This window comes from Schistocerca nitens, chromosome 2, assembly GCF_023898315.1.
Source record: "Schistocerca nitens isolate TAMUIC-IGC-003100 chromosome 2, iqSchNite1.1, whole genome shotgun sequence".
NCBI lineage: Eukaryota > Metazoa > Arthropoda > Insecta > Orthoptera > Acrididae > Schistocerca > Schistocerca nitens.
This window is the reverse complement of record NC_064615.1, coordinates 509,349,307-509,375,524: the sequence shown is the minus strand read 5'-3', so window position 1 is coordinate 509,375,524 and position 26,218 is coordinate 509,349,307. Positions and strand designations below refer to the sequence as shown.

The 26,218-nt window shown below is 40.4% G+C and overlaps 1 protein-coding gene across 8 annotated transcripts in view; it reads left to right on the top strand.

Annotated features, from left to right (window-relative positions):
* LOC126236486 (phosphatidylserine synthase) overlaps window positions 1-26,218 on the top strand; it is a 162,347-nt gene that overhangs the window by 122,883 nt on the left and 13,246 nt on the right. For 2 of the 8 annotated variants that reach the window (XR_007544926.1, XR_007544924.1), the window contains exon 8: window positions 1,715-1,809. The exons of 1 other annotated variant lie outside the window; for it this stretch is intronic. Coding sequence is in view for 3 of the 7 variants with exons in the window: in XM_049945830.1 (XP_049801787.1) it covers window positions 3,246-3,352 (107 nt within the window). In the remaining 4 variants the exon portion in view is untranslated. Of the gene's footprint in view, window positions 1-1,714; window positions 2,125-3,245; window positions 3,752-26,218 lie in introns of those variants that run through there. 5 more of the 8 variants (XM_049945833.1, XM_049945832.1, XR_007544923.1 and 2 more) reach the window with 4 other exon arrangements.

Below are 26,218 nucleotides of genomic sequence, written 5' to 3'. Positions count from 1 at the left end.
CCAATGGTCAGTTTATCTAATTATATTTCTGTCTTAGTAATTATCTTCATTTTAATTCCACATTTTCATACTTTGAACTTAAGAGCCATCATTTCTCTCGGTTTTTATTGTAAGATCCCTTGCTATCTTGTCTACTGGACTTCATCATCCTTCTGATTTTATTACCTGACTGTCGTTCTTTCAATGGACATTTTGTTTAGATTTGATTGAGAATATTGGGTGATCCAAATAATCCCAGTCTGGAATTTATATGAATTGATTATGAATACTTTTATCTGTTATTTACTATATCCTTTTTTAACTTACAGTAAATGCAATATTGTTTATTATACTTTCTCGACATTCTTTCTACTCAGATGTATACCTGAGGATGCAGCTACAAGCCGCAAAACTGGTTGTTACAATAAAGGATCATTCAACAGCTGTTGCAGTTTTTCATTTGTTAAGATGTGTAGCAACAGCTTTATTACAAAACATACACTAAAAATGGCATGTTACCTTCAGATTTATCGTGATTTATTTTTCTCCCAGAGCTTATCTCTGTTTTCTGTTTTCCATTTCCAGTTTAAAAAATTTAAATGATTGTGTTTTATTGACATTAAAACTTGAAGATAGTTCTATTTAAAAGGCCTTTTACAGTTGGAAAAATTCAAGTGCCGTCTACAGTAACATAATTTATCTTTGAAAATCAGCCAGTAGTTTTAGTTTGTAATATAAAGTAACTGTCATGAGAAATAATGCAACCCAAAACAATCTCCAGACTGAAAATAGTGTAGAATGGAAACAGTTATCTCTCTTAGTAGTGTTTGACAGTAGTGCTGAACATATGTCTGAACTTTTGACATGCTGCTGTCAGGTCAACGAATATGTGAAGATGCTCTCATTGGGAGAGTGAAACCAAGCAAATTATATGCAACCTCTAGTGGTTGGTCTTTACTTTAATAAGTAATTTTGTTCAGTATATTGCTCTCGGGTCTGCTGCCCAGCCACATTTTGTAATTTACAAAATGTGATCAGATGGCAGAGCCGAGAACCGTATATTGAACGGATCTGCTGGGAAAGGTCTGAAGAGTCGCAAGTAATTTTGTTATTTCACCAAAAGGTTGCAACTGGTAAAAAAAAGGTTGAAATCAAAATTAAAACAATGACTAGCTTTTGTTTTTGGCCACAATAGTTGTTGCTGGCATATCATTGTTCTACAAGCACTTATACAGACAACCATCTCCTCCTTCCGTGTGTGTACTACTAAAAGAAAATAGGTAGGCAAGTATTTTCAGTGCAGTTTAGCACATTGTTGAAGAGTCTGCTGACTTCTGTAGATGCATTATATGCTTTGATATTTTGTTTGTCACTTTCTACACTGTAGCTTCTCATTGCTGATGTGTAGAGTCATAAATCTTTTTAATTTTTTATGGTAAATTGTGTGTAGTTATACTTTTGTACTTAGTCATTCAAAATAATGGTAAACTGGATGTGTTAAAATTTTGTGGTATTTGCACGTATTTCGCTTTCTGTTCTCTGATTGTTTTATTGTTTTTGTCATATCAGCTTCTCGGATTATGTGATTGTGTTTGGCAGCAACAGCTGTTTTTATTGTGCCAGATTAGATAATGTAATATCTGTGAATCTGCATGCCCAATTAATGATGCATAGCCAGTATGCTTAACTTGTGACTTATAACATGATGAGCTGTGAATGATGGTATTTGTTGCAGTTGATGCCCTATCACTTTAGAAGATGCATCTGCTGTTGAGCTTTGCTGTCAGTAGGTCTAGGAGATTGTTGCAGTGGTTGACTTCATGTTTCATGGTAAATTTAATGTGTTTACGCAGTCTAGTGAAACCATTAAAAATATTGTTTATATTGATTGAGTTTTTGTCAACATGGAATACTGTGATATTTACATAGTAGCGATATTACTTAATGTGAATTGCATACAATGAGAGGGAGGAGTTTTTTGTTTACTCATTCAGGTGTTGAAATTAAGACACACAGGAAAACAAATGGAAATCATGTTTCAGAATTGGCAGTTCCTTCATCGGGAGACAGTAAAGTTAAATTTGAAGAAAAGACATGCAGTTAGTTTTGTAGAAACAAATTTACAATGAACTCCAAATTGAGAATGATACAGATTTTATGTTCCTTATATCTCTTGATCTTTGAGTGTGAGCTGTGTTTTTCCTTTTTTTCCTTAATTACTGTTTTCCATTAAGTGACTTTTTACCTCCACTTCCCCCCTCACCCCCACAACCTCTCCCCGTAGTTCTCTCTGTGTGTGTTAGTGTAAAGCACCCTTTTCCAGCTATAGGTAATTAAATGATCTTCTTCCAAATTTAACATTTATTTTCATTTTTTTATTTGGGTGTTCATCATCAGATTACTATTCTTTCAAGCTACAGGTGTTTCATGTATGACACATGCACTGTGTCCGGCACTGCGTGGGAACCAATATCAGATAAGCAGGCTCTGATTGCTGCATACCCTTCACCCCATTCTTTGGACTTTGGCAGGGGGTGGCTTATTGTCTTTAGCCAAACTACACGAGTTAAGAGTGGACTTCGAAAGAACAATCAACATTGGAGTTCTGAAAATCCTTATTAGTGGCATCAAGTGTGTTTGTACTATGCGAAAGCAGAAGTGTGTTGTACAGTTAGTGCAGCATGAATTATTGGCTAATCTTTTCCCACAAAACCATAACTTCTGATTTTTTGTGATCAATACTACATCCTCTTTTCAGAGAGTGAACAACTAATGAAAAGACATGCAGTTATTTTGTGGAGGGCAACGCAATGCTTCTGTGGCAGTATTATGAGATAGTTTTAATGATGAGATCAGCCTTTCCATTATGCACAGACTACAGTGCTGAAATCCAGCAACAGTGTCTGAATTGATCAGTCAGTGCACTACTGTTATCTTGCTGTGTTGTAGTTTGTGTACACGGCTGTGGCAGCAGACGCTATTGAGACACCAGTATGAAGTTCTAAATTGTGAAGTACTTTTCTTGGACTTCTTTCTGAGGCACTCCTAACTTCGTTAGTTTGGTTAAAGCTGATACCTGACAAAGGCTGAGGAACTACCTGGTGTGTATGCAGAAATTGGAATCTGCCTCCTTAGTATTGGACCTGGACACGATGCACGTGTAATATGTGAAGTAACCTGTATTATAAACTTTGTAAATGCAAGTGATTAAAAGTATTTCTAGTTGAATAAATAATATAATAGAATTGTACACTGTCTGTTGGCAGCTTGGAGTAACAACTGTAATCAACAGATGTGCATTCAACCTGTCAGTTGTGTGAAGGAAGTATTAAGTAGTGGGCATGGAGTCACAGTGTGTCAATGTTGTCATTAATTACAATGTAACAACATCTCTAAATCAGGTGCTCAAGACATGCTCCAGACTCTTTGGATGAAGAGAAAAGTGTATGCAAAGTTTATCCCACGCACCTTGACTCGTGAACAAAAATGATGATGCATGGAATCCTGCTATGACTTGATTGAAATGTAAAACATGGGCAATTCTTTTCTGGAAAAGAAATCATCACTAGTGATGAAACTTGGTGTTACCAGTACAGACCTACCACAAAATGACACTGTGGAAATCCATGTGAAAATTCAACACCTTGGTGACTTAACAGTCATTCAAACCAGTGTGAAATGCAAGTCAAACAGCATCCCAAACGGTCTTTTCTGACAGTTTCACATGGTTGTATGAAAATTACGTGTTTTGTACTCAGTGGACGGAAACGGTGTAAAGCACATGAAGCGTTAAAATCACCATCTTTGGTTTTTCTTATTTCTCATCAATCCAGTCTTGAATTTTTTGGACTGAGAGGATATGAATAATTTTCATTAAACCTTAACATAATTTTCCTTCAGCTGTAAACTTTTTCTGTAATACTGATGCTACAATAACATGGCATTTGGACATGTTTTTGAAAACTTCCTTCATGTATGGTACAGTCACAAATACACACATAAAAAGCATGAAAGGGCCATAAGCATTGACTAAAGTTGAGCATAGGAATGACCACAAATCTGAATAATGGCTGCCAGATGACAAGAGTTATTGCTTTGTTGACTGAAATATGTACAGATTTTCTTCCAATCTAGGAAGCATTTTGGCTTCTGCAGACATATTGGTAAATTTTACCATAAGGGAAATTCCATTCAGAAACTTATTAGATTCACAGAGTCAGCTCAGTACAGCCAATAGATAACACAAAACAGAACACAAAAATTTACATTCCTAGCTTTTGGAACTTTGTTCCTCCATCAGGGAGGAGGGAGGGGGAAAAAAAAGGGAAGAAGGGAAAGTGGATTCAGTTACTCACAACCCAGGTTACGAAGCAACAGGGAAAGGTAAACAGGGAGGGTAGCAAGAATGGAGGCATGGTTGTCAGAGGGAAGCCAAAGATAGTCTACTGTTAAGTACGGTGCCAGCTTCAAACCAAAGAGAATGCATACAGAAGTAAAGAGGTATATAGTATAAAGATAAACACAACTATGTAGTATGAAAAGATGCGTGAATGGCTAAAGAGGAGAGGGAAAAAGAAAAAGACTGAAGAGTAAATGGGAGTGAGATTGGTTAACGTAGGTTCAGTCCAGCGGGATGGCAGGATGACAGTATGTGTTGGAGTGCAAGTTCCCATCTCCGCAGTTCCGAGGGACTGGTGTTGAGTGGGAGAAGCCAAATGGCACGTACGTTGTAGCAGGTTCCTAGGTCCCTAGAATTATGCTGGACGGCATGCTCTGCTTCTGGGTATTGGACATCTCCTAGGCAGACAGTTCGTCTGTACCTGTTCATGCGCTCAGCCAGTTTAGTTGTTGTCATACCGATGTAAAAGGCTGTGCAGTGCAAGCACGTCAGCTGATAAATGACGTGTGTTGTTTCACATGTGGTCCTGCCTTGAATTGTGTATGTTTTACCAGTAGTGGGGCTGGAGTAGGTGGTTGTGGGGGGGATGCATGGGGCAGGTTTTGCAGCGGGTCGGATACAGGGGTAGGAACCGCTGGGTAGAGAAGGTGGTCTGGGAATATTGTAGGATTTGACGAGGATGTTACGGAGGTTAGGGGGGCGGCGAAAGGCAATCTGGGTGGTGTGGGGAGAATATTGTCAAGGGATGATCTCATTTCAGTGCTTGACTTGAGAAAGTCATATCCCTGGCGGAGTAATTTGTTGATGTATTCGAGGCCAGGATAATATAGGGTGACGAGGGGGATGCTTCTGTGTGGGCTGGGGGTACGAACATTGTTGTTGGACGGGAAGGAATGTATTGCTTGAGAGATCTGTTTGTGGACAAGGTCCGCAGGATAGTTGCGGGAGAAGAAAGCACTGGTGTAATTGTTGAGGGATTCGTCACTGGAGCAGATACGTTTGCCACGAATACCTAGGCTGTAGGGAAGGGAGCGTTTGATGTGGAATGGATGGCAGCTATCAAAGTGAGGGTACTGCTGTTTGTTTGTTTGTGGGTTTGATGTGGACAGAGGTGTGGATGTGAGCTTCAACAAGATGAAGGTCAACATCCAGGAAATACTAAACCCAGTGTTGAACCCTGTCTAGAATAGTTCCGACCGCCTTCCCAAAGAGATCCTCCTCCCCTTCCCCAAAACCACCCCTTGCAGACATGTCAGGAAATCCTCACATCCAGTGTTGCCTCCCAGTCCTTCTTGAAGAACATCCTGACCACCCCCAACATCACCCCTAGCTGAATCCTGTGCCATTAAGGAGCTGAAAACAGACCGCTCTATTGTCATCCTCCCAGCGGATAAAGGCTCTACAACTGTGGTACTTGACCGTGTGGAGTATGTGGCAGAAGGACTGCGTCAACTCTCCGACACCTCAACTTACAAAGCTGTTACCCAGAATCCCATTCCTTCCATCCAGACTGAGCTGTAGAAAATCCTAAAAATCCAAGGTCCTTCACAAGGCCTCACAACAGCTTCCATAGACCTACTCACTCCACCTGAGACACGTATCCCTGCCTTCTACCTATTAACCAAAATCCACAAAGAGAACCATCCTGGCCGTCCAATTGTGGCAGGCTTCAAGGCCCCAACAGAACGTATCTCAGCTCTGGTAGACCAACACCTCCAACCTATCACCTGCAGACTCCCATCCTACATCAAAGACACAAAACACTTCCTAGAACGCCTCAAATCCATTCCCACTCCCCTCCCAACTGAAACCTTTCTTGTCACAATAGACGCTACATCCCTTTACACAAACATCCCACATACCCATGGTCTCTCTACCCTGGAACACTACCTCTCCCAACGCCCACCCAAAGACCTTCCAAAAACCTCGTTCCTTATCACACTTACCAACTTTATCCTCACCCATAATTACTTCACTTTTGAAGGCCAGACCTACAAACAAATCAGGGGAACGGCCATGGGTACCAGGATGGCTCCATCCTATGCCAATCTCTTCATGGGCCGCATGGAGGAGGCTTTCCTGAAGACCCAACAGCTGCTTCCCCTGGCCTGGTATAGGTTTATAGATGACATCTTTGTGGTCTGGACTCATGGTGAAGAAACACTCCTTAATTTCCTCCATAACCTCAACTCCTTTTCGAGTCTGAATTTCACCTGGTCCTTCTCCAAAACCCAAGCCACCTTCCTGGATGTTGACCTTCATCTTGTTGAAGCTCACATCCACACCTCTGTCCACATCAAACCCACAAACAAACAAACAGCAGTACCCTCACTTTGATAGCTGCCATCCATTCCACATCAAACGCTCCCTTCCCTACAGCCTAGGTGTTCGTGGCAAACGTATCTGCTCCAGTGACAAATCCCTCAACAATTACGCCAATAACCTGACCAGTGCTTTCCTCTCCCGCAACTATCCTGCAGACCTTGTCCACAAACAGATATCCCGAGCAATACATTCCTCCCTGTCCAACAACAATGTTCCTACCCCCAGACCACACAGAAGCATCCCCTTTGTCACCCAATATTATCCTGGCCTCGAATACATCAACAAATTACTCCGCCAGGGATATGACTTTCTCAAGTCAAGCCCTGAAATGAGATCATCCCTTGACAATATTCTCCCCACACCACCCAGAGTTGCCTTTCGTCGCCCCCCTAACCTCCGTAACATCCTCGTCAAATCCTACAATATTCCCAGACCACCTTCTCTACCCAGCGGTTCCTACCCCTGTAACCGACCCCGCTGCAAAACCTGCCCCATACATCCCCCCCACAACCACCTACTCCAGCCCCACTACTGGTAAAACATACACAATTCAAGGCAGGGTCACATGTGAAACAACACACGTCATTTATCAGCTGACGTGCCTGCACTGCACAGCCCTTTACATCGGTATGACGACAACTAAACTGGCTGAGCGCATGAACGGGTACAGACGAACTGTCTGCCTAGGGGATGTCCAATACCCAGTAGCAGAGCATGCCGTGCAGCATAATTCTAGGGACCTCGGAACCTGCTACAACATACGTGCCATTTGGCTTCTCCCACTCAACACCAGTCCCTCAGAACTGCGAAGATGGGAACTTGCACTCCAACACATCCTTTCATCCCGCCATCCCGCTGGACTGAACCTACGTTAACCAATCTCACTCCCATTTACTCTTCAGTCTTTTTCTTTTTCCCTCTCCTCTTTAGCCATTCACGCATCTTTTCATACTACATAGTTGTGTTTATCTTTATACTATATACCTCTTTACTTCTGTATGCATTCTCTTTGGTTTGAAGCTGGCACCGTACTTAACAGTAGACTATCTTTGGCTTCCCTCTGACAACCATGCCTCCATCCTTGCTACCCTCCCTGTTTACCTTTCCCTGTTGCTTCATAACCTGGGTTGCGAGTAACTGAATCCACTTTCCCTTCTTCCCTTTTTTTCCCCTCTCTCCTCACTGATGAGGGAACAAAGTTCCGAAAGCTAGGAATGTAAATTTTCTGTTCTGTTTTGTGTTATCTATCGGCTGTACTGAGCTGAGCCAAGTATTGGCCAGCCCCTCTATCTCTTTGTTAGTACAAACTGATTGCTCTGTCTTTCTCCTATGTCAACTATTTCCTCTTCACTGCATTGAAGAATTGCTTTGTGGCTCAAAGAGGTAGGGCCACTGTCTGTGTGGTTTTTTTGTGTCTCTGTATTTGGGATTGCACATCTTGACTGAATCCAATCTAATCTAATGTAAAGTACTGGTTAGACCACCTAGAGATCTGCGCAGAGATTGATACCTGCAGGTGTATTTGTAAATATCCACAGTAATAATTACTTTGTGGTTAAACGTTACAGGACAATGTCATTATTGGGACTTCTTTCTTTCTTTCTCTCTCATCCTTCCTCTTTTTTAAAATAAAAAGGAAAACGAAAAAAATTACATAACCGTTGTAATGACCATTAGTCTTTAACTCGTTATTATTACCCATTTGGGACTGAATTCCAAAATATTTGTTTGAATTCAGTGTACTGTGTGATAAGTTTGTTCCTTGTCATGGTAGTTTGTTAATGTAAGTTTTGCAGCTACCAGACTTGGTTTGGTAGCTTTACTGAGAGAACACACATCATTACTAAATATTTGGACCATGTGCCCAATACGAACACATCTCTCTTATAATTTGCAAATGTCAGTTTCTTAATTATGAAATAGAATATGTCACGTTGAAAGAATAACAATACAGATTAATATCTCATTATTTTATTTAATCATTCGGTATATAACACACTTCCCTAAAAGTGCCTAAACTCCTCTATTCTTGAGTCAGCATTTTTAATTCATTTCACACTTGTACTGAAGTAACATTTGCTACCTAGCATTTATACCCTAAGTTAACGGGTAATCACTGATCAGAAAAGCCTTTTCATATGTGTTCAAATAGCAATATATTCAGATAATGAAGCTACTAATGAACAACCACAATGCAGTTTCATCCACAACTTTCTTTAAATAATTCTGCACATCATATTGTTTGTGAGTGATACAGCTGAGCTCAACTGCTTGATACATAACCCACATGAATCTGTGCACTCTAACTTGGGACTTGTCCAGTAGTGCTAGAGCATTTTTCATCCTAAAAATAGCAAAATGATGCCCCACCAATGAAAAGAAGTGCTCAGCTTCGATAATTCCAGAAGCTAGCAATGAGTGAGGAGTACAGTATCAGTGTCATAACACCAAATATTGCAGTACTCCATATATGTGGAGAAGGCAGAGGCGTTTTCGCCTTCTGCAAGAGGTGAAGATGATGACATGGTGATCATCTTGGTTTTCTGCAGGGAAGAAGACTTTTCTAGGTCACTTCATCCATCAGAGCCTTTCCTTTGAGTTTGTGTATCAACATTTCTCTTGATTATATTTACAAGTAAACAATACAATCCTGCTTATGTTTACAAATGTAGCATGTTAACGTGACAGAACATTGTGTTCAGTAACATACATTTTATAAACAAACTATGAATATCCACGATATGACAACAGTTGTTACATGACCCCATTTAATGTCCCAATGTTTCAGAAAATTCCACAAAATCCATCTTGGTAATTGTGAGGGAAAGCTGTAACTTGAGGAACATATCAAGAATAGGACAAACTATATCATAGCAAGCCCTTGCTGTACCGTTTAGTTTGACAAAATCCATGCCTAAGGAGTTGGAGGCAACACGTTCTAAACAGGCCATCGTGATGCGTCACACACACACACACACACACACACACAGGGTGTAAATTTTCGAGGGGGACATCTGTGGTGCTAAAATTAGCTCTTCACCCCTGCCCAGTTTTTTATGTAGAATCTGATTCTGCAATAAGAAATGGGGGTTCTCCTTTGAAAATTTAAAGTTGCCTCCCTGCCCAACCCCAGGTGGCTGGGGTGGCAGACTAATTTTTTAGCACCAGCAGATGTCCCCCTTGAAAATAATCAACTTAGGATTCTACATATTTTTTCGTATGAAGCTTATTTTTCAAGTTATTCCGGTTTGTAAATTTAAAATTTACACCCTGTGAATATATTGTCAAACAATATATCAAAGTATTATTTGTTATTCATAAACAACACTTCAATAGAAAGTTTTCCCCGCCTGGGGACTGTGTGTTTGTGTTGTCATCATCATCATCATTAGTGACAGTGGCTAGATTCGATTGTGTAAAAATTGCGACTTTGTACGGTCGCTGAATACAACGCAGTTGAACGCCCCACAAACCAATCATCATTATCATGTCATGTTGTCTTGCCAACTCAGAGGCAACAAATTATTATTGCTTTTTCATAAACATTCTCCTTTCTTTAGTTTTTGGATGTTTGGTTTTTTGACTTGAACGATCAAAATGCACAGTATATAGTAGGCCTTCATTTTGTTGAAAGTAACAGGATACCAAGTGTCCTCCACTTTCTTTGTTGTCTCTTATTTGATGTAGAATGAGATTTGTTTTTGTAACAAGTATTTCCAAAAATTTGTCATTGAACATAATAGAAAGTAATTCTAAGAACCCTGGATGTTCATGTAAATGGTTTGAAGCAGAAATACATGTGATTTAGGTATTGCATTTTCGTATTCATTATCATAATCTATAATTGAACATTTTGCACAATTTCTCATTTATACAGTCACATCGCTAATCACAGGATTTTTTCTATCACTACTTCCATGCAAACACCCCTCTCTTGACATTACATAAAAATTTATTAAATTTTTCTTCAAAAATAAAGGTATAAAATCACTAGCACACTTGCTTTGTAATGTACATTCAACAAATTGTGATCAATTGTCACTTCATAATGTTGTTGTTTGTTGTTGGTGGTGGTGGTGGTGGTGGTGGTGGTGGTGGTCTTCAGTCCTGAGACTAGTTTGATGCAGCTCTCCATGCTACTCTATCCTGTGCAAGCTTCTTCATCTCCCAGTACCTACTGCAACCTACATCCTTCTGAATCTGCTTAGTGCATTCATCTCTTGGTCTCCCTCTACGATTTTTACCCTCCACACTGCCCTCCAATACTAAATTGGTGATCCCTTGATGCCTCAGAACATGTCCTACCAACCGATCCCTTCTTCTAGTCAAGTTGTGCCACAAACTCCTCTTCTCCCCAATTCTATTCAATACCTCCTCATTAGTTATGTGATCTACCCATCTAATCTTCAGCATTCTTCTGTAGCACCACATTTCGAAAGCTTCTATTCTCCTCCTGTCCGAACTATTTATCGTCCATGTTTCACTTCCATATATGGCTACACTCCATACAAATACTTTTAGAAACCACTTCCTGACACTTAAATTTATACTCGATGTTAACAAATTTCTCTTATTCAGAAACACTTTCCTCGCCATTGCCAGTCTATATTTTATATCTACTCTACTTTGACCAGCATCAGTTATTTTGCTCCCCAAATAGCAAAACTCCTTTACTACTTTAAGCATCTTATTTCCTAATCAAATTGCCTCAGCATCACCCGACTTAATTCTACTACATTCCACTATCCTCATTTTGCTTTTGTTGATGTTCATCTTATATCCTCCTTTCAAGACACTGTCCATTCCGTTCAACTGCTCTTCCAATCCTTTGCTGTCTCTGGCAGAATTACAATGTCATCGGCGAACCTCAAAGTTTTTATTTTTTCTCCGTGGATTTTAATACCTACTCTGAATTTTTCTTTTGTTTCCTTTACTCCTTGCTTAATATACAGATTGAATAACATCGGGGATAGGCTACAACCCTGTCTCACTCCCTTCCCAATCACTGCTTCCCTTTCATGTCCCTCGACTCTTACAGCTGCAATCTGGTTTCTGTACAAATTGTAAATAGCCTTTCGCTCCCTGTATTTTACCCCTGCTACCTTTAGAATTCGAAAGAGAGCATTCCAGTCAACATTATCAAAAGCTTTCTCTAAGTCTACAAATGCTAGGAATGTAGGTTTGCCTTTTCTTACTATATTTTCTATGATAAGTCGTAGGGTCAGTATTGCCTCACGTGTTCCAACATTTCTACGGAATCCAAATTGATCTTCCCCAAGGTCAACTTATACCAGTTTTTCCATTCGTCTGTAAAGAATTCGCGTTAGTATTTTGCAGCTGTGACTTATTAAACTGATAGTTCGGTAATTTTCACATCTGTCAATACCTGCTTTCTTTGGGATTGGAATTATTATATTCTTCTTGAAGTCTGAGGGTATTTCGCTTGTCTCATACATCTTGCTCACCAGATGGTAGAGTTTTGTCAGGACTGGCTCTCCCAAGGCCGTCAGTAGTTCTAATGGAATGTTGTCTACTCCCGGGGACTTGTTTCGACTCAGGTCTTTTAGTGCTCTGTCAAACTCTTCACACATTGTCGTATCTCCCATTTCATCTTCATCTACATTCTCTTCCATTTCTATAATATTGTCCTCAAGAACATCACCCTTGTATAGACCCTCTATATACTCCTTCCACCTTTCTGCTCTCCCTTCTTTGCTTAGAATTGGGTTCCTATCTGAGCTCTTGACATTCATACAAGTGGTTCTCTTTTCTCCAAAGGTCTCTTTAATTTTCCTGTAGGCAGCATCTATCTTGCCCCCCCCCCCCCCCCCCAGTGAGATAAGCCTGTACATCCTTACATTTGTCCTCAGCCATCCCTGCTTAGCCTATTTGCACTTCCTGTCGATCTCATTTTTGAGACGTTTGTATTCCTTTTTGCCTGCTTCCTTTACTGCATATTTATATTTTCTCCTTTCACCAATTAAATTCAATATTTCTTCGGTTACCCCAGGATTTCTACTAGCCCTTGTCTTTTTACCTACCTGATCCTCTGCTGCCTTCATGACTTCATCCCTAAAAGCTACCCATTCTTCTTCTACTGTATTTCTTTCCCCCAATCCTGTCAATTGTTCCCTTATGCTATCCCTGAAACTCTGTACAACCTCTGGTTCTTTCAGTTTATCCAGGTCCCATCTCCTTAAATTCCCACCTTTTTGCTGTTCCTTCAGTTTCAATCTACAGTTCATAACCAATAACCAGAGTCCACATCTGCCCCTGGAAATGCCTTACAATTTAAAACCTGGTTCCTAAATCTCTGTCTTACCATCATATAATCTATCTGATACCTTCTAGTATCTCCAGGCTTCTTCCATGTATACAACCTTCTTTCATGATTCTTGAACCAAGTATTAGCTACGATTAAGTTAAGCTCTGTGCAAAATTCTACCAGGCGGCTTCCTCTTTCATTTCTCTCCCCCAAGCCATATTCACTACGTTTCCTTCTCTCACTTTTCCTACTATCGAATTCCAGTCACCCATGACTATTAAATTTTTGTCTCCCTTCACTATCTGAATAATTTCTTTTATCTCATCATAAATTTCATCGGTTTCTTCGGCATCTGCAAAGCTAGTTGGCATATAAACTTGTACTACTGTAGTAGGCGTAGGCTTTGTGTCTATCTTGGCCACAATAATGCATTCACCATGCTGTTTGTAGTAGCTTACCTGCACTCCTATTTTTTATTCTTTATTAAACCTACTCCTACATTACCCCTATTTGATTTTGTATTGATAAACCTGTATTCACCTGACCAAAAGTCTTGTTCGTCCTGCCACCGAACTTCACTAATTCCCACCATATGTAACTTTAACCTATCCATTTCCCTTTTTAAATTTTCTAAGCTACCTGCCCGATTAAGGGATCTGACATTCCACGCTTCGATCCTTAGAACGCCAGTTTTCTTTCTCCTGATAATCACGTCCTCTTGAGTAGTCCCCGCGTGGAGATCCGAATGGGGGACTTCATAAAAGCAATAACTAAACCATTATTGTAAGTAACAAGTGTTTCGTTCCCACGCATGACTCGTGATGTTTGTTTGGCCTGCATTTGGTTGCACAAGTCTGATTTGAAATATTCATGTTATTGTCTAAAATTATCACAAGTCAGACTCGTTGAAGTACAGCAAGGGTTTAAAATGTGATCATGATGTGAATCCTCATTCTTCATTGTCTACAGAATTAAAATTATGAGGTTTAACTTCAACAGACAAAAACTGAGACTAGAAACAAGCCTACCATCAGGAGACCAGAGAATCGAATAGTATAAAGTAGTTTACAATATTTTAGTATCCTTGGATGTGAATAACGGACTTGCTGAATGCAGGCTTCTAACCATCCAGCTCTGTGAATTTTGTAAATCGTACTTAACATAGTCAATAAATATAATGCACACTTGTGTCATAAGGTGATTATCATCATTTTGTCATCACCAGCTATAATCATACTTATCTCAGTACAATGAGTAACCATGTTAGTATAGAGTCAGTTGCAAAATTTGTCTTGAAAATGAAAACTAAGATCCCCATCTCAACAAAGAAGATACTATATTCAACATTGCTTGTTACAATGCAGTTTGTGAAATTTACCATGACATCTGGATGAAACTATCAATGGAAGGAGAAAAAATAATCACTCACCATACAGTTGAGATTTGGGATACAGGGCAAGTAGATAGATACATAAACAAGACTGAACTGGTATACTGAATTAAAAGTGTGTAAATGACTGATTCGTTCACAGTTGAGGCTGATTATGTTTATTGTTACATGGCTTTCAACTTTCCTTAAACTACAGCAGAAATTTCTGTTGTTGTAAGTGTAAATACAAAAAATTGACCCTTAGTGGCTCTCTGTAAGATAGACTGAGCTGCCTATTTTCTTGATTGTGCTCTACAGAAACAAGTTTATTCCCAGACTAATTTTATATCTCCAAATGATGGATTTCTTGTAATAACTAAAGAAACTGGTACATAATTTGTGTGGTGCTTTTTTGGATGTTAACATGCATGTTTGGATGTTATATGGGCATGTTTGTAAATTGGCTGTTGGAGGTGGTTTTTTTATTGGTAAGACACTCTACTGAATATGGTTTTAGAATTAAGTGATATAATGCTTCCAGATTTTTTTCCATGAATGGTTTCTTATAGATTACATTGTTAATTTGCTCTATTTTCTGCCATTTACTCTGTCACTAAATCTCAAAGCTTAGGTGGCAGGCTGCAGATTGGGGGTATAAACATTGTGATGTCTGATCGACTCAGTTTGAAATACTAGTCAGTCTTGAGAGTAATCTTAAAAGACTGAATTAAAAAGACTCAAGAAATGCTCACTGTATGTTCAGTACTAGTAGTTTAGGCATTGCTTGCATAAATAAGTGAAAGAGATTTTGCATGGTATTAAAAAGAGTTTGAGAAACTACAATGTCTCACAACACAGGAGAACTATTGAGCAACAAATATACATGCAAATGAGAAGTTGAACTGTGTAGCTCCAGTGTTAATTCCTAGCACTACTTTCATTAGAGCACACATTTATTGCACATTGAGCCACTCTCCACTTCCCAACCACTATAATGTGGTGTTTTCAGGGGAGAATACAGTTGTCTGTCTGTATTTGTTTGCTTCCTTCCGTCCTTCCTTCTTTCTTTCTTTATTTTTCTTCTTCTTCTTCTTCTTCTTCTTCTTTTTAAATGAAGAACAAAACTTTTATTTAATACACCATGTTTATATGAGTAACATGTGAGCAAGGCATCCCCTATGTATTGAGTAGTGGTGAGATGATGATGTTCTCTTTGCAGTGTCAAAATGCCTTCCTGCTCATTGCGCATTTACCTCAGTAAGCTCCACAAATTATCTGCCTGAACTAAGCTTACAAACAATGTAATTCATTTAAGAAATTGTGCAAAACATTGGTGCATGGAATGTGCCCATAGGTTGCATTCTCTCGACTGTTAATCTGCTAAAAATTTGTTCTATACATGAAGTAGGTACATTAGCCAAATGAGGTAAACACTTTTAAAAATGTCGGCTGTATTTTCAAACAGAAAAAGAACTGCCACAGAGTCCATACTAAACAAGTACGCATTTCCACTAAACAAGTACGCATTTCCAATGCACGGCTAATGTTACAGAAGTTAATGTTCCGTTGCCCCTTCATTATTCAGTCATTTCATTTGAAACACACAATCACTAACAGTTGGTATCCATACCAAACCAACACTCTACCAATTAAAAATCATAGCACAGTCAGTTTACTAACAATTGTGTGTTCACACTGTATTCAGTGATTAGTTATGCTTGGCAAAATATTTCACAGCTCTTAGTATCTCTAACAAGGGGAGGCCACCAATTGTGAAATTCAGATTCAATTCATACTGCGCATAATAAAAGCTCATGGCCAGAGGTGTAATGTGACAAAGCACCAAGATGCACTTCTCAGCCGTTGTCGAGAAAATCGACAGTTAAAGGAAACCGTTGCGGTGAAATACGCTCTACGATTAATAGTTTTCTAAAGCGTCGTGGCGCAGCGGTAAGCGCTCGGGTTCGTAATCCGAAAGTCGCCGCGTCGAATCTCACGCCATGAAACATTTTTTTATTATTAGTTTTTTTGTAATTCATATATATATATCTAAAAACAAAGATGATGTGACTTACCAAATGAAAGTGCTGGCAGGTCGACAGACACACAAACAAACACAAACATACACACAAAATTCAAGCTTTCGCAACAAACTGTTGCCTCATCAGGAAAGAGGGAAGGAGAGGGAAAGACGAAAGGATGTGGGTTTTAAGGGAGAGGGTAAGGAGTCATTCCAATCCCGGGAGCGGAAAGACTTACCTTAGGGGGAAAAAAGGACGGGTATACACTCGCGCGCGCACACACACACACACATATATCCATCCACACATATACAGACACAAGCAGACATTTTTAAAGTCTTTAAATATGTCTGCTTGTGTCTGTATATGTGTGGATGGATATGTGTGTGTGTGCGAGTGTATACCCGTCCTTTTTTCTCCCTAAGGTAAGTCTTTCCGCTCTCGGGATTGGAATGACTCCTTACCCTCTCCTTTAAAACCCACATCCTTTCGTCTTTCCCTCTCCTTCCCTCCTTCCCTATTTCCTGATGAGGCAACAGTTTGTTGCGAAAGCTTGAATTTTGTGTGTATGTTTGTGTTTGTTTGTGTGTCTGTCGACCTGCCAGCACTTTCATTTGGTAAGTCACATCATCTTTGTTTTTAGATATATTTTTCCTACGTGGAATGTTTCCCTCTATTATAACTACATATATATACTATTAATGAATTGCTTATGCATGTTGGTGAAGGCGGAGCGCTCTCCAATTGTACCGCCTCCATTTTTCCGTTTTTTTAACAGGGTGTACCAAAGCTCTCCCGTCCGCACTGATTTTCGACGATGTTGTAAGTTGCGCTAGGGACCGCATCTACCTTCTTTCGAAGTTAGCAGGCAACTACGCTGTTATGCGGCGGCTCGTTTCCGCCCATTCAACATCTGTCCTTCAAGTGAAACAAGCGAGTAACGGAGTTTATATTTCATACCTGCCACAGCAAATTTGTGTTCGTGGGGTCTCTACTCTAATTCGAACGTTTGACTTACGCTATACGTATTCGTTACGGAATATCGTTTCTACGTCTTCCGTTAACTATACGTGGTTAACATTATGAAGACAATTAATAACATTTGTGAAATACAACTTTGTTTGCGGAAAACATAATGATGTTCGAAGTCGCCAGTTTTTCCACGACAAACGACTTTCAACAACTTATTATATGCATAATTATATATATATAAAAACAAAGATGATGTGACTTACCAAATCAAAGCGCTGGCAGGTCGATAGACACACAAACACACACAAAAAATTCAAGCTTTCGTAACAAACTGTTGCCTCATCAGGAAAGAGGGAAGGAGAGGAAAAGACGAAAGGATGTGGGTTTTAAGGGAGAGGGTAAGGAGTCATTCCAATCCTGGGAGTGGAAAGACTTACCTTAGGGGGAAAAAAGGACGGGTATACACTTGCACACACACACATATCCATCCACACATATACAGAAACAAGCAGACATATTTAAAGACAAAGAGTTTGGGCAGAGATGTCAGTCGAGGCGGAAGTGAAGAGGCAAAGATGATGTTGAATGACAGGTGAAGTATGAGTGGCGGCAACTTGAAATTAGCGGAGATTGAGGTCTGGTGGGTAACGGGAAGAGAGGATATATTGAGAAGCAAGTTCCCATCTCCGGAGTTCGGATAGTTTGGTGTTGGTGGGAAGTATCCAGATAACCCGGACGGTGTAACACTGTGCCAAGATGTGCTGGCTGTGCACCAAGGCATGTTTAGCCACAGGGTGATCCTCATTACCAACAAACACTGTCTGCCTGTGTCCATTCATGCGAATGGACAGTTTGTTGCTGGTCATTCCCACATAGAATGCATCACAGTGTAGGCAGGTCAGTTGGTAAATCACGTGGGTGCTTTCACATGTGGCTCTGCCTTTGATTGTGTACACCTTCCGGGTTACAGGACTGGAGTAGGTGGTGGTGGGAGGGTGCATGGGACAGGTTTTACACCGGGGGCGGTTACAAGGATAGGAGCCAGAGGGTAGGGAAGGTGGTTTGGGGATTTCATAGGGATGAACTAACAGGTTACGAAGGTTAGGTGGACGGCGGAAAGACACTCTTGGTGGAGTGGGGAGGATTTCATGAAGGATGGATCTCATTTCAGGGCAGGATTTGAGGAAGTCGTATCCCTGCTGGAGAGCCACATTCAGAGTCTGGTCCAGTCCCGGAAAGTATCCTGTCACAAGTGGGGCACCTTTGTGGTTCTTCTGTAGGGGATTCTGGGTTCGAGGGGATGAGAAAGTGGCTCTGGTTATTTGCTTCTGTACCAGGTCGGGAGGGTAGTTGCGAGATGCGAAAGCTGTTGTCAGGTTGTTGGTGTAATGGTTCAGGGATTCCGGACTGGAGCAGATTCGTTTGCCACGAAGACCTAGGCTGTAGGGAAGGGACCGTTTGATGTGGAATGGGTGGCAGCTGTCATAATGGAGGTACTGTTGCTTGTTGGTGGGTTTGATGTGGACGGACGTGTGAAGCTGGCCATTGGACAGGTGGAGGTCAACATCAAGGAAAGTGGCATGGGATTTGGAGTAGGACCAGGTGAATCTGATGGAACCAAAGGAGTTGAGGTTGGAGAGGAAATTCTGGAGTTCTTCTTCACTGTGAGTCCAGATCATGAAGATGTCATCAATAAATGTGTACCAAACTTTGGGTTGGCAGGCCTGGGTAACCAAGAAGGCTTCCTCTAAGCGACCCATGAATAGGTTGGCGTACGAGGGGGCCATCCTGGTACCCATGGCTGTTCCCTTTAATTGTTGGTATGTCTGGCCTTCGAAAGTGAAGAAGTTGTGGGTCAGGATGAAGCTGCCTAAGGTGATGAGGAAAGAGATTTTAGGTAGGGTGGCAGGTGATCGGCGTGAAAGGAAATGCTCCATCGCAGCGAGGCCCTGGACGTGCGGAATATTTGTGTATAAGGAAGTGGCATCAATGGTTACAAGGATGGTTTCTGGGGGGTAACAGATTGGGTAAGGATTCCAGGCGTTCGAGAAAGTGGTTGGTGTCTTTGATGAAGGATGGGAGACTGCATGTAATGGGTTGAAGGTGTTGATCTGATATAGAGGGAAACATTCCACGTAGGAAAAATATATCTAAAAACAAAGATGATGTGACTTACCAAATGAAAGTGCTGGCAGGTCGACAGACACACAAACAAACACAAACATACACACAAAATTCAAGCTTTCGCAACAAACTGTTGCCTCATCAGGAAAGAGGGAAGGAGAGGGAAAGACGAAAGGATGTGGGTTTTAAGGGAGAGGGTAAGGAGTCATTCCAATCCCGGGAGCGGAAAGACTTACCTTAGGGGGGAAAAGGACAGGTATACACTCGCACACACACACATATCCATCCACACATCTACAGACACAAGCAGACATATTTAAAGAAGGATATATGTCTGCTTGTGTCTGTAGATGTGTGGATGGATATGTGTGTGTGTGTGCGAGTGTATACCTGTCCTTTTTCCCCCTAAGGTAAGTCTTTCCGCTCCCGGGATTGGAATGACTCCTTACCCTCTCCCTTAAAACCCACATCCTTTCGTCTTTCCCTCTCCTTCCCTCTTTCCTGATGAGGCAACAGTTTGTTGCGAAAGCTTGAATTTTGTGTGTATGTTTGTGTTCGTTTGTGTGTCTGTCGACCTGCCAGCACTTTCATTTGGTAAGTCACATAATCTTTGTGTATATATATATATATGTGTGTGTGTGTGTGTGTGTGTGTGTGTGTGTGTGTGTGTGTGAATTACAAAAAAAAAAAAAAAGGATTACGAACCCGAGCGCTTACCGCCCGCTGCACCACGGCGCTGTAGAAGATTATTAATCGCAGAGAGTATTTGCCACATTACACCTCTGGCAATAAGCTTTATTATGCGCAGTATGAATGGAATCTGAATTTCACAATTGGTGGCCTCCCCTTGTAAGCAAAATCTGCATAATATGCCATGCAGTGTTACATCATCTAGTAAGGAAGACAATTTTCACTTGAACCCTTGACTGCTGGAGGCGCATCACCTACGTACTGAGGCGCCGCGGCCTGCAGTGTAATCCAGATACCTGCGCTGCGTGCCTATCCCTCAGAGCCGCCGCCAGGACTGGATCGGCCTGTGCTGCTCAACCCACCCTGTGCTCAATACTTCTCGACTGATTACAACTCATGCAGAGGCCAACGTGAATTTTTGGCGCCTTTGAGCTGTAATATCTCAGGCAATCGTTTTTGTAAAGAAATCGAATTTGACCATATTGTACAACTTTATGCGTTCTCTTAAGAATAATAATGAAAAGAATGTCACTAGCCATATTCAGCCAAAAAATTGTAGGTAAATCAGCTAAAGAAAAAAAGGCGCTGGAAAAAATTTCGAAGTTTGGCTTCTTGCATCTCCTGAACTAATGCTGTGACGAACGTGAAACTTGGCATGTAGTAACCTAACAACACAAGGTTCTTAAATATAAAGTTTCATTTCCATAGCACTTTCCAGTACTGAATGAATTAAGCGCAAAATTGAAGATTTTGTAAAAATATTACAAATGCGGTATTTTCGCTCTGATTTTGCTAAAAACCTTTTCTCTGTAAAACATACCAAGCTGCATAACTGGAATGAAAATTGAGCACAAAAATCAGGCCCAAAAACATTCGCATATCTAATATAGTGAACGCATGATGAAAATGAAATTGAGAGTGCAATAGATTGACAGCACAATAAAGTATAAAAAGTTTTATTCCTCTACAAATTACTTGAAAAGCTGTTGATTTTTATGAAAAGATGAAAGCAGGGTATATTTGATACTTCTTTTACAAATACCATTTTCTATTAATGCCTCAAAGCCAATATCATTCGAACAACAAATTTTAAGCTCCCCACCCTCCACAGAACAATGAGTTTAATTTCCAGTATTGGCTAACAACAGAGGCAAAGTAGCAAGGAAAATCGCACTGAGAACAGAGTTTCAACTATGGCATGTTGTTTCTCATTGATCAAAGGCATTTAAATCGGTTATGGGAAACAGATTTCGTACAAGTAGACCGAATGTGATCCATATTTGTACTACTAAGGATAAAAGAATATAACTGTCCACGATATGTGTTAATAATTTAAATGTATCGTACATAGATTAATATATGGGTTTTGTTATACTGGTGCAATGTACTCGGCGTAATTTCATTTGCCACAGTACAGATATTGCGCCATCTCAATCGCCAAGTCTGTTCATTTGCCAGTAAACTGCTACATATGAAGTAGTTAGGCTTCGTTTGAATAATTTTGCACTGTTGCATCTATTTCTGATCCTTTTTTCCAACCTGGGCTTTGGTCCGGCACTGGGGAAGTTAAAAATAGATTTATAATTTTTTTTTATGTTTTTGCCTTTCTTTTAGTAATTCATTCAGAAGTGTCAATAAATTTTCTCAGATTTAGTTCCCAGTGATTAGTAATGCTTCTTTGTATGATAAGTCTCAAAGCAGGGCACAACACATAATAGAACATTGCAAGTTTTGCATTGGTATCTAGTTTCCTGGCACACTTTCTGTTTCGTGCAAACCATGCATCTGCACATTAGCGTACTTTTCTTCAAATGTTCACTCACGATATCAGCCAGAAAATGTCTCACTGTGAATTGCAGAGGATTCTCGTCATCGTAACGCCTTCCCCTACCAGCTTTTTTCCATTCTGTAGCATGTTTTTCTATAACCTCCTTTACAAGAGAAAGGTGAAACTCTGCGAGTGTCATTTTTTGCCCTGTTACTGACCGGTGGAGAGCATGAGCATTTATAATGCACAAATCTATAATGTGAAAAAAATATTTCTTGTACCATTTGACAGTCTTATGTACTGATCCCTCTCAGCTCAGTAACACGTCACAACGGTCATATTCAAATTGTAATCTACAATACATTGTGGTTTTTTTTTGCCAGTATTTCCATCCATCTTCTCCGTTTCAACGATTTTCATTGTGTGACTTGTGGTCAACATGCACACGTTTCTCTTATTGCACCACTTGAGAGCAAGGACCTTGTCAGAGGACTTAAACTCAATTTCTCCTCGTTTTAATTTCTTCTGTAGTTTTGGGATGTTGCGCCTATTCTTACAAACAATGCCACATGCGGCTGTTCCATGGTTGTGAAGCCAGAGGAACAGGTCTGGGCTGGAGTACCAATTATCAACATATAGAATATGACCCTGTTCCAAATATAGTCCCATAAGAGTTGCCACTACGTCACCACTTTTTCCCAAATTGTGGAACCCAATTTCTGTTGTTGTGCCTGTATATGCAATAAAATCCAAAATATACCCACTCTGACAGTCACACAGTACAAAAGTTTTTATTCCAAATCTACTTCACTTGGTTGGAATAAATTGCTTATAAGGTAATCATCCTTTGAAAAGCAAGAGACTTTCATCTATACAAAGCTTGTGATGTGGGCAAAATGAATTAGGAAACATCTTATGAACTCTGTCAACAATCGTCCAAATTTTAAATAGACTGTTGCCTCCAGTACTCGTAGAGTTATCACTGAAGTGTAACATTCTCAGAAGTAGACAAAAACAGTCTTGGGACATAATTTCGCTGAAAACTAGTATGTTCAGAAGTGTATCTCTGGACCAATAATCACTTAATTTTAACTTTTTAACTTGCACCGTTAGAAGGCAAATAGCAACAAGACAATACATTCCCTCAAATTCAGAGTCTTTACACTTCGACAGTCGAGAATTCACAGATTCTGTAGTATTTTCTCCGTTGTAAACGAAAAAATGATTTGTTTTGTCTGCAATAAATTGCAACAGTTCTTGAGACATAAATATCACAAAAAATGAAAGAATGTTCGGGTCAGTATCTAATTGACATTTGTGTCCTGAACTCGAGTTATTGAAATAATGGTTTTAACAGCTGGAAATCAGTCTCTTTCTGGTCAAATGTGTCACTTAAGTGCACTTTTTCCGAACCATTTCACTGTCACTTTCTGATTCCTCAGATTCAGAGGAACTGCTGACTGTAATTCTTGCTTCCTCTAATGTAAAGGGCTGAGGACTACAGCTTCGACAGTCTGTTGAAGACCCATCACTGCTAGCGATGTCAGATGATTCACACTCATTGTCACTCTTAGTGAGCATATTCAGGATTTCTTTATCTGTGCAACCATGGCAGCGTGACATTTCTCATGTAGAAAACTGACAAAAACACAGGAATCGAAGTCGAATTCTGCAAAAAGAGGGACCACAGCAACAAACATATAGGCTCTCTCGATCTATACGGTCGGACCACTGAACAGCTACAGAAGAGCAGGGCGGAAAGATAGCTCTCCGTGTTAGCACATCTGTAGTGCTCAGGTAGCTGTGACTCAGCGCACCTAAACTCTTCCCTAGTGGCGGAAAGGCCAGTGGCGCGGTATGTGTCAACACGTCCTTAGCGCTGTAGGGAAGACCCAAGGGCCACTTGTACATGTCAGGCACGCCAGGGGAATGGTGAGGGATGACGAGTTAACACGTCCCTACAGCAGTCAAAGGGTCAACTAACATAACACTAAAATTAAGTTTTTGGAACGAGCCACAAGTTGCTCTTTGTATTTTTTATTTACCAGTTTCACTCTTCAAATGATAAAGAGCATCGTCAGAATATGCAGTTTAAAGTTGGCTGACAGCATTGAAGATTGCTTTTAAAGTTGTCTAACAGCTCTAGAGATTAAACTGGCTGTACTACAGCACTTAAACTTACGTGTAAAGTACAGTAGTAAATGATGACATTGACAAAGCCAAATATGAAATGTCATCATGTACTGCTATACTTCACATGTCAGTTTAAGTACTGTATTACAGCCAGTTTAATGACTGTCCACAGTCACACTCTACCTCAACAAAATGCAACAATTTTCAGAGCCGCTGGAGGTGCATCCTTACTTTATCAGAACTAGTCCCAACCTCCTTGATCTATAGACCTCACATTTAGTCTACTGGCTTCAGAACAAAGGATGACATACTTTTTCTGATTGGCAAGGACAGACTAGCTCCAGTGATCATTGTTAACTGCTCTTGTATAATTAAGTACTTCACCTACAACAGTCATAATTCTTTAATGAATTTGCATATTGTGCCAAAATATATTTTCTAGAAATGGCAGACAAACTTTAACAAACGTCTTTACGTATCTGAAGGCCTACATAAAGATGTTAATTTCTTCATATAAATACTGGCTACTTTTACATAATGCTTTTCATATGGTGACCATTATGCAGTACATGATTTTCCAACGTTAGGTACATGTTCATACATACTCAAACACTTACTATTGGAAGATTATAACAATGATTCTTGATCAAGATGTTGGATCTCATTGTGAAATTCCCTCAATATTTCATTGGTGCAACATCTTCAGATGTAATAAGCTTACTGTTGAGCTGTGACCAAAGCCTCCTATTTATGGCATCGTAAGTAGTAGATGTGAAGTTGCCTAATCAGTGGCCAGTGGTGAAGATTTCGTGACAGGTTTCTGGAAGGGCTACAATGCCACGTGGTGGACGATGAGCCAAGAGCTTCAGTGCACACACAAAAGTTGTCATTCAAACAGTGCACTTCCATCAGTTATCCCAGCACACACTGTCAGGAGCCAAATGCTGATAACTGCATCTGTGTTGGCATGTTACCATCCTGCTATTGTCATTTATCTATTTAGAAGAATGAGTGCCATTTTACGAAGTCTGTTAGTGACATCAGGTATTATGCTGTTCATGTGGAGCCTGAGGAGCTGGGGTCCTTATTTAGTATGCTACATGCAGAGTCATCAATGTGGAGAGGATGCCTGTTGTGTTACCTTTAGCCGCCGGTAAAATCACAATATCTGGAGCCTATCAGGGGGATCAAAGTACTGACCTCTCTGCAGCTGAGATACTTTCTAGGGTCCTGGCACCAATGTTGGAACATTGCAAGTTTCGTACCCAGTTTCCTTGGTAGTGTCCTTGGGCAGCTTCAGGATTTCCTGTTCAACAGAGATAATTACATCCAGAATGAGTGGTCTCTTTGGAGTAGGTGTGAAGTTCGGTCACTTCTCCAAGATCGAAACTGCTGCATTGTGCATAAGTTTCTCCATTAGGTAGTGCACTGCTGTCTATGATGTTTGTCTTCTGCCATTTCTTCCCGCAGTAAACAGTCTCAGAAGTGATGAAACTTTTCAGTTTAATTGCTGTTCTTACTTCCAGTCTGAGAAAGCCCAAGTGGCGCTATTAATATAAGTCCAAAAATCTACCAAGGAAATTATGTGGGGAAACTTGCCGTGCTCTGACACAGGTGTCAGTGTTTAAGAGCAAGATCTCAGCTGCAGAGAGGTCAGCACTTCAATCCCTAAGTGAGGAACCTGATATTGTGATCTTATTGGCAGATAAAGGTAATGAAACGCTCGTCGTATCCCGACTGATGTACTTAAGCAAGATGATCAGCTATTGGATGACTCTGCACATGACATACTAAATAAGGACCCCAATGCCCAAAATATGACAAAGAACTACCAAACTTCATATGTATAGTCTGCCACTTCAACCAATTGTTAGTAACATTGGGGCACCAACAAACAACTTGGCAAAACATCCAGCAGCACAATAAGCTCTTTTATGGGAAAATGTATGCGCCTCATCCGCAACTGGGAAGACGTCATTTGTCTGGGTAAGAACTTGAGACTTGCATCATCTGATATACTAATGAGTGTTGATGTGGTTTCACTTTTACCTCTAATGCCATTGCAAGAACTGCTGCTGTTCATTGGCGAGAAGCTGGAAGGGGAACTTGTTACTTTGTGCAAGCTCACCCCGAATTTTTTTTTCCCCCCAGTGACCAATACTTTGAAGAGACT